Below are 16705 nucleotides of genomic sequence, written 5' to 3'. Positions count from 1 at the left end.
GAGGGTTCAGCAGCTGCTGTGTATAGTTACCATGGAAACCTTTGTTAAAATGCTGTCAAAGTGGATGGAGAATTTTACAGGGATTGACCAGCGTCTTTTAAACATTAATATTTTAGAGGTTTTGCTTCTATTGTCTCCTAGAATCACCTTGAACAGTTATTAAAAACAAGTAAGTGGTATACTTAAAGGGTTAAAACATGTACAGTATAGTAAGACTCTGCAAAACTATTCACAGAGGTAACCATTTTGTATGGAATAAAAACACTTTTTTTGAAATATTGAACTGTGATTGTATTTGAATTGTTGATTTTGAGAAGTCATTCAGTAATTCAAACAATGAATACAAATTGTGGGTAATGACGCCCCCTAGTGTCCCATGAGTATGTGGCTATAATGTACTGTATTAGTTTCTTAATGTTCTAAATGGGTTGATATGCATTTATTACATGATACAATGCATTGTAAAAAAAAAAAAAAAATGAAGTCAAACTTTATTCAGGCATTTACTTTAATTTTAAGAGAGTTCAATTTTACAATATATTTTTTAAAAATCACACATAAGCAATGTGGACATTTAAATGTCCAAGCCAACAAGCCGGGAGCGTTCTTAAATGCTAGAGTACAAAAGATCACAATGTAATATGTACAACACAAATCCACGACAAGCTTTCTCAGAGAGATCATAAAAAAGATAAGCGTTTATCAAGCAAAAATATATCAAAACAACCAATAAAAAAAACTAATGCAGCTGTGGGTGAAAAATCGGATAATTACATGGATTTACATTTCATATACTACAGGCAAAGCAGTTGTACACTGTAGCAGTTTAACAGCCCTGTTTGTTTTATATCAATTATTTTTTCAATCAGTTATTAGTTTCATGGCGTCTTTACATTCAAAGGCAGCACGAGACATAGACAAAGCTTGTAAACAAAAAAATAAGAAAAGGAGAAATTTAAGAGTTGATTAAAAATAAATTGTGAGCTAGCTTTGCATACATTTAAAAACAATAACAGTTTGGTTGAGCACACATTTTCACCAGGGTGTGAGGCAAGTGATGACCTCGGACAATATCATGTTCATTGAAATAGAAAAAGACAGGCACAAACATCTTTTACAGTCAACATATGGGGGTATTTGGAGAATGACATATCAGGTCCACATTGCCACATGACACACAAGTAGAGACATACAAAACCTAGAGTGCATACATAAATAGAATATATTACACTGTTATATCAATTTTTGACCTGTCCATATTTACCGAAACAATCACATCCAAGTCCAAAAGGATTATAAATTATTCCTATTGTCACTTACAACTCGCCACTTTATACTGATTTCCTTCATCTTTACTACTAAGTGAATCGTTGCAAAGACAAACATTGAGATGACATACAGCACATTGAAAACATAAATCAGTCCCTCCAGGATTTTTCAGGATTTTTTTGTGATTGTTGCGGCCTAAAATGCATGAATTCTCTGCAGCTTTTTTAGAAAGTTACGTTGTTTTGAGCTGTATTTTTTCAATAATATTGAATCAACCTTTGATATTAATGAATCTATAATCAATGTTAAGTCTTCCTTGTAACTTTAATTAAAAAAAGTACATTATTTCTACAAAAATTGGAAAACAAATTTGATTGATGCTTTACCTGTTTTATACCACACAGACTTACAAGTACATTAGATGGTAGTAAAAGCAAACACTCAGAGCTCATTGTCAAATTACTGTACTGTTTTAACTAAGTATAACTAATAATGAGAGTAAGAAACATCAATAAAATACATAAATAAATAAACACCACCAAAGGTTTCATTACTGGCCGCTGTCTGCTCTGTCACCCTCTCAATGTTTTACGCTTGAAAAGGGTTTGTCTTGTGTTATCGTCACACTTCAACATCTCTAACATGTAAAGGCTACCTCTTTGGTCGGTCACCTTTTCAAATTAAAATCTGTTCTTCATTGTCTTACCCTGGATAAATAAACCTTTAGCTAATACATGTAAACTATGAAGAAAATGTTTACAGTATACACTACATTGCCTTAGCACAGTAGACAGGAGTTGTAATTAGATCTTAGCTATGCGGGTGGACAACAATTATTTTGTTAGTGTTTCTCAATTATTTTCTGTTACGCTCCCCTTTGGAAGAAGAAAATATTTTGCGCCCCCACCACTCTCCACCGCGACTATAAATAGTATAATTTGTCTATAAAATTGTTATAACTATACCTCTGCATAACATGGTAAGCTTATTAACATTAAAGGAAACAACACACCGGTCGTTCCTCCTCTCCCACCGTGGTTACAGTGAAGCCAAGTGCTCCATACGCTTCATCATATTCTGGTACGGCAAAAAAAGCATGTTCTCCACCCCACTATTTGAGAAATACTATGTTAGAGCAATAAAGAGTTAAAATATTGTCACACGTTGCTGTTCCAGCTTCGTCTACACAAGAAACAAACATACGTTTTGATAAGACAGTTGACGTACCACTCAGAGACAAGTTCTATTGGCCAAAATGACACTTATTGGCTAAAATGGGCGGGGGAAGTTGCTAACATTGGACAAAAATGCCAGGCCGCGCATAATTTGCGTGAATTGGCGCGAGAATTTCTGGAGGGACTGACAAATATGTCGTGTAAAGAGCGGTTGTTGTTGCTCCAGGATTATCATACAGTATCTCACCTGTATGACTGACAAACAACAAGAAGATCAGCTTTATACATGTGGATGAGCCAGTTTGAAATTAAACAGACGTGATTATTCGTTTACGGCAGTGATTCCCAACCACTGTGCAACCCCGCACCGAGATCATAAGGGGCGCCGCGGCAAATTGCTTTATTTCACTGAATTGGTAGTTACTATATTTTTACTGCAAATAATGTATTTGTGTTCATCTAGCTAGTCCAGCGAGTATCGTAGTAGGCCAAATGTGCTTCCGCTTCCTGTGTAGCCGATATCTGTTGCCATTTTAACGCCATTTTTGGTCTATTTTTCTCCTGTAAAATGTGGGCCTTGGCTCAGTAAAGGTTGGGAAACACTGGCTTACAGTATGTGTGTTCCTGTCTCAGTAAATCTTTTGATTTCCAGCAATATCTGGAGAATTTGATGTTAATTTCTCAGCTGATCTACACCACTTGGCAACTCAATTAAGAGCAGTAATTCTTAGATTGGCCTTTTTTGTGAACCGAGTGACCTCTGTGTGACGCTCTCTCAAACACCAGTTGGTCTCATCATATACGTACATCAACTCAGATCATGGCTTTAAATAAATACATCGTACTCGACCTCATCCATCCTTCCTCTTCTACTAAAATCCAATAAATCAAAGCATGTCAACCTTACCCTTCGTCATCTAATCTCTTTTTGCTCTTCCTTTCCTCTTTCTCCTGGCGCTGTTTTCCTGGGCTTTGTCGTCTTTACTTCCTGCCGCCACTGCACCATTGGCGGCCTTGCTGAGTCCATTGAGGGCCCCGTTAGAGATGGCCTTGCTAGCTTTGGAAAAGGAGGTGTCACGCCTGGGCTGCTGGCGGCGGTAGGTCTGGTAATAGAAGTTGCCGAAGAGGATGATGAAGGTGATGGCGTAGCAGATGAGGGAGTAGTGCATCCAGTGGGGGAAGTCGCAGTTGACGTAAAGGGACAGGGCGGTGTGGCCAATAGTGACGTGAAACTGGACCTAGGATACACACGCACACATAAAACATCAGTTTGCACTACATCTTTGAAGTGATGCATTCACCTACACCTTTCAAAGATTATTTTAAGACCAATTCGCAAGTTCATTATCATAATACTAGACAAACTGACAATCTCTGTCCTATCTTTAGCTGTATCACTCTTAGCCAGTTTTCCATCAAACACAGAGGTCCTTTACTCTGGAATACTCACCTATGTATTGCAAACTCCTCATCTTCACTCACTAACTTTAAACATAGATTAAGGGCTAGCCTGATGAATCAACATTCTCCATCTGTTGCTACCTGATAATGTATCCCTATACTTCCTCACACACACACACACACACACACATACACACACCCTCACACACACCTAGACTCAGTCCACACAATGTAGACTACTTGTTATCTTATTTTTTAAATATACTATGTTTAATTGTGTTTGTTAATTTACTGCTTTAGGTGAGAACCTTGCATAAGCCTTTTTGGGTTTCTTTTCTCACCTCTTATTACGTATTTCTCATTACTCATTAATTTTTTTTTTTTTTTTACAATGTTACTTTTTGTACTGTTTATATTGTGCGAATAAATAAATAAATAAATAAAAGTGTCCTGCGAAAACACGGACAAAACCATGTCTGTTGGCAGGGTTACACAAAATGTACGTCCAACTTAGTCGAGTGGGGGTGCATGTGGCAACATTAACAGGGTCCCACGGATCAATAACATTTTTTTTTAACTTTTAACTTTTGGTTATCAAAGCCTTAAAAAGTCTTACTCGGAATGTCGAAAAGCATGTCAAAAATTGGATGTTGGACTGAGGTAGTAATGTGTCTCCATCCGTATTCTTGTATTTTCTTAACCGCAATTTTATTAGTTGTACGTAACTGCCACAACCTCGATCGGTCCGCACATGTGCAAAGATTGTTTACTTTTAAGAATACATTTTACAATGGAGCCTCTGCGATGTCTCGTGCTGTTTTATCAATGTTTTGTATAAAAAAAATATGTTACCTAGTAGTAAAAGGGAACAAGAATATACAAATGAATAAGGGTTAGAAAAAGCAGGGAGTATTATCGTCACAAATTTAACTCCTTTCACTCTTCTGTCATTGCAAAGAATGACGCATGGGGGCGCCACTGACTCCATCCATCCATCCATTTTCTACCGCTTGTCCCTTACGGGGTTGCGGGGGGTGCTGCAGCCTATCTAAGCTGACTCCCATTGCGTAATTTATTTTTTAAATGTGGATTTTTGTGGTTGCTTATTTGGGTTTGCTTTTCTGTCTGTGTGGTAGGTAGTGTTTTGCTTTCTCCACCCCAATTTCCTGGTTATCCCACCCGCCCTGTCAACTCAGTAAGCCCCCAAACACATTCGTCACTCACACATCTCGTCAGAACAACGGTGTTCTTTGCCTTACCTCTCAAAGACTGGCTTATTATACTATGTACTTTTTAGAAGTCAACCAGTGGTAACTTGGAAAACAATCGCTGACAGCAGTTAGATTGGATCAGAATATTTCAAATTTACACAAATAATTCTGAAATACTGTGTGTACATTTTTTTGTAATTATTTGGCTTGTGTTTTCATTGTAAATATTCCATTGGATAGTGCCATATCTTCATGCTTTGACAATGAGATTTAGAATTTACCATTATCATAAGAATTTATAAAACTATGCATGCTCTGAATATCTTCCAGGTTAAATCCCTTTTTACTGCTAGAGAAACAATATTACAAATAGTAAGAATAAAATGCGCATTACATTTTTAACTGTATTAAAATAAAAAATAGGACATTTCTGTGCACCTTTTTTTTTTTTTGCTATGAGGCTAACTGACATGGGTTTTAAAGACCCAAAACACAATGAGACAAATGAATGAGCTCAAAATAGCCATACATCAATCATAGTAACCCTCGCCAGCAAATAAATCAGTTTTTGGTTAAGCAAATATTTTTTTGCCTCGACCAATCAGTGCCTTATTTCTTTGCCCTCTATTTTTCTTGTCCCATTTTCCTTTCATTTGAGGTGCATGGGGCAACTGCAGGCTCAAAACACAGGACTTGCTTTGTCCAAGCAGTTTGCACAATTGGCTAAGGCACTCTGTTGTTCCCTAAATGTGTGCATTCAAGATATAGTTTTTTTATTTGTCCATTTAGAGGTCTTAACTAGGTCTTAAAAGTATTTAAATTTGATCGTGAATAATGTGCAGAGGCCCTAATTAAAAGTGGCTAGGGCTTACTAACAAGCTCAACACAAATATAAACAAAGGCTGATGTGTTATCAACATCAATCAAAGTGGAACAAAAGGTACACAATCTAACCCAAAATGTAAAACTGTCAATTTATCAATTCTGCACAAACCTTTGTGAGAATGAGTTACCTTGCTTTTGTATCATCTTGCAAGCACATGCACATACAACAGAAGACTTCTTTGGTTGAGGTAAAAATAGTAATTGATTTACCATCTGGATGATGGTCAGGTACTTCTTCCACCACAGATACTTTTGAATCTTGGGACCACAGGAAGCCAGGCCATAGTAAAGGTACATTAAGACGTGGATTGCTGCGTTCATGTGTGCACCAAAGAAAGCTGAGGGGAATCAAACAATTGATATTAGTTTGGTCCCTGACTGCGTATTCCATAGTGCCAGACTGCAATTTTGTAAGCAAAACCAATATACAGACATTAGATATGACATTTTTTTTCTTTTAATCAAGAAAGAATTATCAAAAATATAAATGAGTAAATATTGTGGCGAGAAAGACAGGGCAAAATGAGGTGTCTTGTAACATGAGCCACTCACACTGTCCTCCTGCCACCCATTTGATGCCGATCCACCAGAGCGTGAACATGGTGCAGTGATGGTAGACGTGCAGGAAAGTGACCTGGTTGAACTTTTTCCTCAGAATAAAGAATACAGTGTCCAGGTACTCGAAGCCTTTGGAGACGAAATACCACCACAACGCTCCTGCAACCTGAAGACGGGGGTATAGTGCAGATACATCCTTTATATTTATGGTAGGTAGGTCATTGCACAAGTACAACGAAACTTTGCTTAAAGTGTATATTTGTAATTTGACAAACATTTTGAGACACTTTTCAATCATCATTTAATTATTCACTCATGGATTGTTCTCGGCAGGTGAGTTTGCACTGAACCCTGATATTTTGGACTCTTGTCTTCCAAGCCATTTGCTAAAATCAAACAAGTTATTTTTATTTCTCAATAATGTACACTCAGCACCCCATCTTAACAGAAAAAATTTAAATGTAGAAATGTTTGCAAATTTTTAAAAAAAAGAACAACTGAAATATCACATGGTCATACGTATTCAGACCTTTTGCTCAGTATTGAGTAGAATCACCATTTTGATGTAGGTTTCCCTGATACCTCTATAGTGTATGCTTTATGACGTATGCTGTCTTAACTTTAGTCTTAACAGCCAGATCACCTGAGACCAGCTGACCTTTGGTGTCTTTGGTTTCAGGTGTGTAAATAACGTCATGGAACCAGACAACATAAAGGAGCAGGAAATTGTAATACGACACCACTGCTTGGACCTTTCTGATAGGAGTCCAATAGTAGTCCAATAGAGTCAAAACTAAGAACAGTGGATTGAGTTTCTAAAATATTGTTATTTTTAGTAGTCAGTTACAACCACTTTTACTTGTTGAAAGTCTTGCACATCCATTCATCCATTTTCCATACTGCTTGCCTCATTGGGGTCACAGGTGAGCTGGAGCCTATTCCAGCTGCCAATACAAACATAGAGAGAACATGCCACCACTCAGAGAACTTAACCGAGATACCGGATGTACTAACTATGAAGCAGACTTAAGTGACATTATCTGAACTTGCCATCCGGGGGGAGCTCAAAGTAAAGCCGCTGCTCCTCCACATCGAGAGGAGCCAGATGAGGTGGTTCGGGCATCTGGTCAGGATGCCACCCGAACACCTCCCTAGGGAGGTGTTTAGGGCACGTCCGACCGGTAGGAGGCCACGGGGAAGACCCAGGACACGTTGGGAAGACTATGTCTCCCGGCTGGCCTGGGAACGCCTCGGGATCCCCCGGGAGGAGCTGGACGAAGTGGCTGGGGAGAGGGAAGTCTGGGCTTCCCTGCTTAAGCTGCTGCCCCCGCGACCCGACCTCGGATAAGCGGAAGAAGATGGATGGATGGATGGATGGATGTTCGATACATTGTGTTACATCACATAGGGCCTATGTACTATTGCGTGTGATACAGGTGATCTACTAGGACTGCATGTACAATTGATAACAAGTAAAAAAGTGGGGCAGACTGCCCTATTTGAATACGGTTTTTGCATGTAAACCGGCTGTGACCAAGGAGACACTCATTTCCCTTCACATTCATGAAATCATATGCTCCACTGATCAACCTGTTATGTTTTGCAATATGCAGCACAAATCACCTTTTCCGGGCAATATACTGTAGAAGTGAGGTCTACACAACAGAAGCTATTTGTAGCACGCTGAAGGTGTGCTCTGGGACCAAGCGTCTTTTCGTGTCGTTCTCGCCAGTTCCGGTCCTAAATGGCTGCCAAAGTGTGCCCACTTATAGGAGTACATCCTCAGCCAACTACTTTCCAGGTGAGAGGCATGATTTATGATCTAAAATGAACTTCCAGGGAGCAAGGAAGCGAGGAAACACCTCGCCAGTCGATCATGTGGAAATTGTACACAAGCTTGTTATCACAGCATCGCTATAAATAGTTTGTCTGCTATAGCGCTTATAATAACAATATCACTATTACTTGGTGGGCAGCACGGTGGAAGAGGGGTTAGTGCGTCTGCCTCACAATACGAAGGTCCTGAGTAGTCGTGAGTTCAATCCCGGCCTCGGGATCTTTCTGTGTGGAGTTTGCATGTCCTCCCCGTGACTGCGTTGGTTCCCTCCGGGTACTCCGGCTTCCTCCCACCTCCAAAGACATGCACCTGGGGATAGGTTGATTGGCAACACTAAATTGGCCCTAGTGTGTGAATGTGAGTGTGAATATTGTCTGTTTATCTGTGTTGGCCCTGCGATGAGGTGGCGACTTGTCCAGGGTGTACCCCGCCTTCCGCCCGATTGTAGCTGAGATAGGCTCCAGCGCCCCCCGCGACCCCGAAGGGAATAAGCGGTAGAAAATGGATGGATGAATGGACAATTACTTGGTTAATATTCACGTCACAAAATGTAAATGGAGTATTGTTGGCGATTTTTGACTGGTTATTTATTGGATTTTATGGGCCCAATAGAGGACCTCTCATTGACATTTATTTATGTTTATTTACAAGTTAGAATGCATTTTTTTTAAATCCATCCATCGTCATGGGTTTCATAATGGTTGTGAACAAGAGGCAATATTCCAAAAAAAGTGCAGTTCCCATTCAGAAGGGTCATATTATTCTACATTTAAAACACTTCCTTGTGGTCTACATAACATGTAATGGTGGTTCTTTGTCAAAATGTTGCATAGATTATGTTTGACAGATCATATTCCAGCTGCTTTCTGACCGTCTCTTCAGCATGCACCATTTTGTGGGCTCCACTATGACTGCGTCTTCTCCCCGTCAGCCATGTTGTAGTTTTTAGCTCTTCTATTTGAAGTTTATTGACGGATATAAGTTTGAACTGTACTCTAATTTGTATTAGAAATGGCAACAGCGTAGGATGCATGTGCATGTACGAGCCAGTCTGCCCCACAACGAGAGTATAGAGAAAAGGAAGGAACCTATTGACTACATTGTTGGACTACAACGGCGTACTGGCGCTGAGATTTTCGAGTAAAACTTTACCATATATGGACCTATCTGCTGATGTAACTGCCGACAAATACTTCACAAGATACTCAAATTCAAAACAGCTCATTTCGAGGAACTATGAAGGAAGTCGAGATTGGTTTATAAATATAACTACCATGCCTCCATGGTTTGATTTCAAATTTTCGAGACAACAAATACACAAAAACAGACACTAATAGGTAACAAAAGTTGGTTTTACCTAAATGGTCCCCGTTAAGTCAACCAGCAGCTACACAATTCTTAAACGGTTTTGCTGAATAGACACTATGTCTGCTAATTTTTATTTATAAAAGTCCTAATATGCTGACAGACATATGAAGGACGGAGGATTCTCTGTCCATAGTCTGACTTTGCAACGTGATCGCCTCCTTTCTCACAGCCAGTTAGCTTTCACATGCCAAACGTACTTAATATAGGCGCAAAACAGTTTTTAACTTGATAAATCATACTGTAAGCGCTAAATGATTATATTTGCATCTCCTCCTCCCAGTATTGTGGGCGTTCTAACAATCAGGCACGCTAAATGGATTGCACTCTCTATTCTGCTCATTTAAGAGACACAATCCTCTGCGTATTAGCTGAGTACATCAGCTTTGCTTGCACTATCAAGTTTGCACATGATTTAAAAAACCTTTAGTACATCGGTCCCATACAATTCAGTTGCTTCTTGCACTCACCCTGACTTCATTGGGGTCATCCGAGTAGTCCACTGATTGACAGATGTAACTGTATCTCGCCGCCCGGGCTGCCATAAACAGCTGAAAAAACAGGTGAATACGTTGAGTACATTTCTGCTGGATGATTAAAACAGGACATGTCAGAGATACAAAATGAGGTGACGACACAACATCCAGATGGTCAGACTCAAATAAGATTCATCCAACACAGGACTGAAGGGGATGATGACGTTAGTGCGCACAACGGGAGGAAGTCCTGGACCTATTACCTCTTTGAAGATGAAGAAATTAAGGAAGACCATGCTGAAGTTGTAGACAATGAGGGTTTTGCGGAGCTGGAAAGGCTCCCTGTTTTTCATGTATTTGGGGCCCAGCCAGAGGAACAGCAGGTAAGATGTACTGATGGCCAACGTGGGCAGGGGGTTGTCCATTAGCGGCCATTTCTCCACTCGTTTGTCTGTTGGACAGATGTTACATGGCCATTAATGACCTGCAGAAACATGGTTATGGCCTAATTTAAGTATTGAGCTGCAGACTACAGTTTTTAATTGTAATTCCAAATACAATTTTGGAGAGAAGAATATGCCAAAGGTTGCACAGAACTAAGATTGAAACACTGTCATGTGTAACATCACATAGGACCTTCATGCAAGACCTGAGATCTTGGTGTTCTTCACAAGACCTCAGGACAGCAAGCATCAAATGATTAACTGTGGGTGTTTTGTTCTATGGGTGTACTCTTTCATTGGATTGTTGTCATATTCAAAGTAGTGACAATCCAGCTTTACTATATGTGTCAAAATTTAGCGGACCCTCCAGGATGTTGCGATGTAAATGCGCAACAAGTACCCACGCATTATGCGCAGCCCTGCAACAAAATTGTTATTTTTGACAATCACATTTTTACAGAGCAGCGCTTTAATACGCACTTCAACTGTGTAATCAATCAAATGTGTCACTGCTAGGGCCTGCAACACCCGTATCATCACTTTCTTGTTTACATTGACAGGGATGTGGCTGTCATTTAACAACAAAAATCACAGCTAACGATCAGCCTCAATGGTTCTCCACTGACTGCCACAAAGTTATCGTTACATCTAGGGTAGTAAAAATATGAAAATGTTAAATTATGGTTATCAGTGCAAGTACCTGGGAGTCCACTTGAACAGCAGACTGGACTGGAAGAACAACAGCAAAGCTGTCTACAAGAAGGGCATGAGCAGACTCTTTTTGCTGAGGAAGCTTAGGTCCTTTAAGGTGTGCAGCAAGCTGTTGGAGATCTTTTTTCACTCTGTTGTGGCCAGTACCCTGTACTTTGCAGTGGTTTGTTGGGGGAGTAGCACCAGCAAAAGGGACTTAAACTATTGGCACGCAGAGGCGTTTGTGTCAGTGAGGGACAGGAGTACACTGGACGAACTGCTCGCCATCATGGACAATCTTGCCAACCCACAGTATATAATATATCAGTATATATTATATACTGTATATATAATATGTAAATATCACTTATATGTTATATTTTATATTGCTACTATGGTACATTTTTAGTGTACTTTTTACCTGCATTATCCTTACCATCCTTACCATTTCCATCCTTTGTAACGTATCTACTGTGTGGAACAATTTCCCTTGTGGATCAATGAAATTTGTCTAAGTCTAAGTCTAATCATTATTATCGCAGTATTGTGGAATGTGAAATCATTTGGCCAGGTTTTTTTTTATTAACTGAAATGAATAGACACACTGTTAGAATACCCCCTATTTTGCATATTTTGTGTTTCTTACGCTTCACTAATATTTTTTAGTCTAAGTATTTTATCCGTTTTAATGGCTAAGCTATTAGTGTTTTAAATAATGGTTTGTACTAAAGCACATTAAGATTTACTTAAATGAAAAGTGTGTAACAGATCTAATAAAATGTGTATTATTTCTGGCCGGCGTTGTGGCGTCCTACTCTGTTTAGTGGTAATGAACGCACCATAAAAACACCTCTGTCACATATTCGTCTGAGTTTACATAGACCACTCTGTTCTAAGAGAGCACAGCTTGTAGGTTCAATGTGTACAAATGAATAGCTTAGTTGCTCAGACAGTAATGTGCTTATACACGTTTAGATTGGGATATGTTGCTTCTTAATGGGAAGTGACGTTAATGGCTCATTCTTTCACCAGTCAGACTGTGAATTGATCAAAGTACGGTTATCAATCACGTTTTTCCGATAATTTTTAATTAAGACTGTAATACTGACTGTCTAGAGTTTTACCGCGGTTATCATTAATACCGTTTATCATTACATCTTTAACTACATGCAATGTGTAACACTAAGGTTGACGACCGATGAGCACTTTTCAAGCGTAAAGCCTACACAGGAAATATCTGTTATGCTTTAGGTCGCGAGCAAAAATTTAAGTTACAAGCCTCTCCACTGCTAGTTGGTGTAGAGAATGTCACAGTGAACCCTGTTAGATCCAACCAAAACATCCCGTATTACTCCCTTGCACGAGCTTATAGCGGGACATAGACATAACTTTGTTTTTTAAGCATTTGTGTTAAGGACAGTGCTGAGACCCTGGGAAAGAGTATTTTGTTTTGTTTCTTATGGGAACCACTCCTCTGAGGTTTGTTGCTGTCTTTAGAGTGTACTTAACTGGCAGTAGCAGTGACAGCAGAAAACAAAAACAAAACATATATGTGGATGTCAAACACACAAATGTTTTTACCTGCGATGGTTAAGGTCCACTTGTAGAATTCTATGGTGTCATTAATCAAGTGTGTGACGATCTCCATGTCTGATGACCTGAATATAAAGAAAACAGCTTTGTGACTGACCTTTAAATCAATCCAGCTACTGTATTATTACTATTGTGTTGAGCATAACTAATATGCATATAATGTTCCACAACTATATCCCACAAAGTTAGTACACCACTAACATTTCAGTAACCATTTCATTGTTTCTTCTCAAGAGACAGTACCACACTGGATGCAACTTAGAGTAGTCAGTGTACAGCTTGCATATCCACCCAGATTCATTTTCCACACACGGCTAATAATGTATAAATGGCTGATCACAACAAACGGTAAATATACCAATGTCAACATTTAGTGTGAGTAGCACTGCCTTAATGCTCTTGTCCATGGAATGACAATTTCCCACAGGTGCTCAACTATTGGCTCAGGTATGGCGACATACTTGGCCAATGCATTACCTTCACTTTGTTTAGCAAGACATTTTAACTCACCTTGAAGGCGTGTTCAGGCTCGTTATTGCGTTAAAAAAAACGCCATGCGGTAGGGCTGGGCCATATGGACGAAAAAGTATATCTCGATATATTTTTACGTAAACTCAATATTCGATATATATTTTTGATATATTTTCCGGTGAAAGTATACAAAAAAGATATTCATTTTTGAGCGAGATTCACTGAAATTGAAGTGAATGACAACTGTACTGTAAACAGTCAGTGGCACTTTTATTAACCCAGTTAGTCAAGATGGGTACTATTAACAGCACAGAAAATAAACTGTTTAAGGAGCACAGAATACATAACATTAAAAACATTTTAAAATATTATTTCTGCGTAAAATAAATAACATAGCTGTGCAAATAATACAACATGTATCAAACTCAGATAAAAAATACATTTGCAAGCAGGCACTTTTTAATTCCCAGTCGACGATGTAATGGACTGTCACACATGTACGGTTCTGGTCAGCGCCAAGCGAGTGACTTGACTTAATTGTGTGGCTATGATCTTCCTCACTTTGGTATACATTTTTGGCAGCATTTCTCGTGCGAAATATGCCCGGCAACTCGAGAACAGTTTTGATTTGGGCTTAAATGGCAAACAACTCAAATGAATCTGCTATCCAGATGCATACCTTTGTCCAAATGTGGCCAAGTAGACGCATTATGGGTTTCCTGGACGTCGTCTACATCGCTAAAAGAAAAATCTAAAGAAGAGAATCCCACTGCCATCTTCCAATAGTTTTTTTAATATATAAATCGCCCGCTTGAATATTCCCGCTGTTCTGCTACGACTCTCTCGTCGTCATTTGGGATGTCTGTTGTGATTTATCTTTTTGGTTCCATGACCCGCCCTATCTTGTCTCTGATTGGCCTGTCCCTAATGTTTTGCCTTAATCTCAACCAATCGTGACTCATCATAGTAAACAACCAACCAATCATGGATGTTCTTATACGTGCAAGCACGTCTTGGAAGGAGGAAGGGGAGGGGTTTAGTAGCCCATGGAGTGTCGCGAGGGAGTGGGAAGCAATTGAGAACAAGAAACACAACAAATAAGCGGTGTTTGGTCATTTTAACGTGAAATAAATTATATCGATATTACGATATTTTCTTATTTCATATCTTGTTTAAAAATATATCGATACATCTAACAAACTCCATGTATCGCCCAGCCCTTCCATGCGGCCTAATTTCCAAAAGGGAGGGTTTCATGTTCTGCTTTATATATGTCACAGTACATGTTTGCCTCAATGAACCGCTGCTCTCCAGTGCCGGCAGCACTCATGCACTCTCAGAACATGATAATGACCTTGATTACTCAATCGTGTTGCCATGCTATTCAAACAGCAATGGCTTTGTGTTGGGTTGTTTCATTTGAATAGTCTACACTGCGATACAAGCAGTACACTGACTACTTTAAAGCAGTGGTCCCCAACCTTTTGTCGCACCACGGACCAGTTTAATGTTGGCATTATTTTCAGGGACCGGCTTTCCACTTGTGCCAGATAAATACAGCAAAAATAAGTGCATGAAAAATACAAGTAACTATAACGCTGAATTAGTGGGAGCTTGTTTCCTTGCAATGAGATGCAGATGGAAATCAGCCTTTGGCTACAATCTGTCACATTTATATTTGATATGTTCATTAATGTGCATTGTATCATGTCCCACAGTTATAACAAATATAACAACTTCCTATAAACAAGCTTGTTGGTGTGTTTAGTGGGACAGGCCACAGTTAAGTCGGAGAAAATGCAGTCCTTTATAAATTATTTCATGTTTCTCTGTGGCCCTGTAGCAAATGCGTCACGGACCGGTACCGGTCCCCGGACCGGTGGTTGGGGACCACTGCTTTAAAGTATATCCAAGATTAATTCCCAAAGTATTGGGGGGACGGCGTGGCGTGGTTGGGAGAGTGGCCGTGCAACCTGAGGGTTCCTGGTTCAATCCCCACCTTCTACCAACCTTGTCACGTCCGTTGTGTCCTTGAGCAAGACACTTCACCCTTGCTCCTGATGGGTGGTGGATAGGGCCTTGCATGGCAGCTCCTGCCATCAGTGTGTGAATGTGTGTGTGAATGGGTGAATGTGGAAATAGTGTCAAAGCGCTTTGAGTACCTTGAAGGTAGAAAAGCGCTAAACAAGCATAACCCATATTGTCCCTTGAGAATACATCTTAGGGTAGTGGGCCGTTGAAAGCCACATAAGAGACGGAGTCCGGCCACAGAATGGATGCTCTATATGGGCTTGGATGCGCACAATGGCAGGGAGCATGTGCAGGCACAGCGCATGTGTCAGCACTTTTTTTTTGAAGGGGTGGGGGGGCAGAAAACGACCACCACTATTATCAGCAGATGCAATGGTGCTTACCTCAGATGGGGTAGAGTCGGTGCCTTATTAACATTGAACAAAACTCTGGAGTGGATTTAACGTTGCTAAAAAAAAGAAGGTGACACCCACCAGCCAGCCCCCACTCTCTTCTTCATCACAGCCCGTTGCAGCATCCACCGTCTATCGCCTTGAATATTACCCACAATGCACCGCAAATGGCCGATGTTTCCATTATAGAGCGATTTCATTCAGTTCCACATCCTATAGAGGCAAAGTGACTCTTACCAAACCACGCAAATAGGCATTACGCAGCCTTCGCCTCAAATGTATGATCTAAGAACAGTTGCTTCATCCATTGTGGTCTAGAACGCCGCTACAATATTAACATGATTACCTGGTGCAGCACTTGACATAATAGCGACACTCATCTCAGTGAGGGTGCTCATTACCTTGACCGTGGCGATCTTTTCTCTCCTTTTTTGTCGGTTTATGGTGACATTCAAAGCAAGGTCATGCAGCGTTCCTCCTCCTGGTCGATCGATTTGACTTTTTTTTAATAGTCGATCAACATCTGCGGCAAGTTACGCGACGATAGCGTGAAAGTGTCGCCCCGCAGCCTTCGTCTTCCCAACAATTCTCCTCCTGAGCCTTCTCAACAGCGCTGTCAAGTTACCGTACATATAAGCTTGTGATGTGTTCTATCCGGATTTCAAAATAAAACGTTTGCAAATATTAAAAGGAAAATACATGTCAAACTCAAAGCCCGGGGGCCAGAACTAGCCTGCCACATCATCAATGCGCGAATAAAGTACTTCATATTTTATTACTAAATACATTATTTCCATTTTGACAGAAAAAAAATACATGTTGCATATCCTTCCAACTTTAATATCATCTAACAGTGGCGGGCTGTGCGTTTCCCACTAAGGCCTTCAGTGATGTCCTATTTAGTCCGA

General features: G+C 40.0%; 1 protein-coding gene across 1 annotated transcript; it reads right to left on the bottom strand.

Moving 5' to 3' along the window:
• Positions 1 to 471: 471 nt before the first annotated feature.
• On the bottom strand, positions 472 to 16417 carry LOC133660217 (elongation of very long chain fatty acids protein 4-like). The gene is made up of 7 exons (XM_062063504.1): positions 16199 to 16417; positions 12892 to 12968; positions 10441 to 10628; positions 10172 to 10252; positions 6494 to 6665; positions 6152 to 6279; positions 472 to 3682 (listed from the first exon to the last, which is right to left on the bottom strand). The coding sequence occupies exons 2-7, from the start codon at positions 12956 to 12958 to the stop codon at positions 3362 to 3364; spliced, it is 957 nt and encodes a 318-aa protein (XP_061919488.1). The 5' UTR covers positions 12959 to 12968; positions 16199 to 16417; the 3' UTR covers positions 472 to 3361.
• Between the last annotated feature and the right edge of the window lie 288 nt (positions 16418 to 16705).

This window comes from Entelurus aequoreus, linkage group LG11, assembly GCF_033978785.1.
Source record: "Entelurus aequoreus isolate RoL-2023_Sb linkage group LG11, RoL_Eaeq_v1.1, whole genome shotgun sequence".
NCBI classification, from domain to species: Eukaryota; Metazoa; Chordata; class Actinopteri; order Syngnathiformes; family Syngnathidae; genus Entelurus; species Entelurus aequoreus.
The sequence above is the reverse complement of the archived record's forward strand: the minus strand, read 5'-3'. Positions and strand labels throughout refer to the sequence as shown.

Bases quoted from the DNA above. Each gene is read 5' to 3' on its own strand.
- LOC133660217 (XM_062063504.1), bottom strand. From the start codon at position 12,958: ATGGAGATCGTCACACACTTGATTAATGACACCATAGAATTCTACAAG. The intron at 10,629-12,891 runs GTAAAAACATTT...TCTGTCCAACAG, and splicing joins GTGGACCTTAACCATCGCAG to ACAAACGAGTGGAGAAATGG. The intron at 6,666-10,171 runs GTGAGTGCAAGA...CCCCGTCTTCAG, and splicing joins ATGACCCCAATGAAGTCAGG to GTTGCAGGAGCGTTGTGGTG.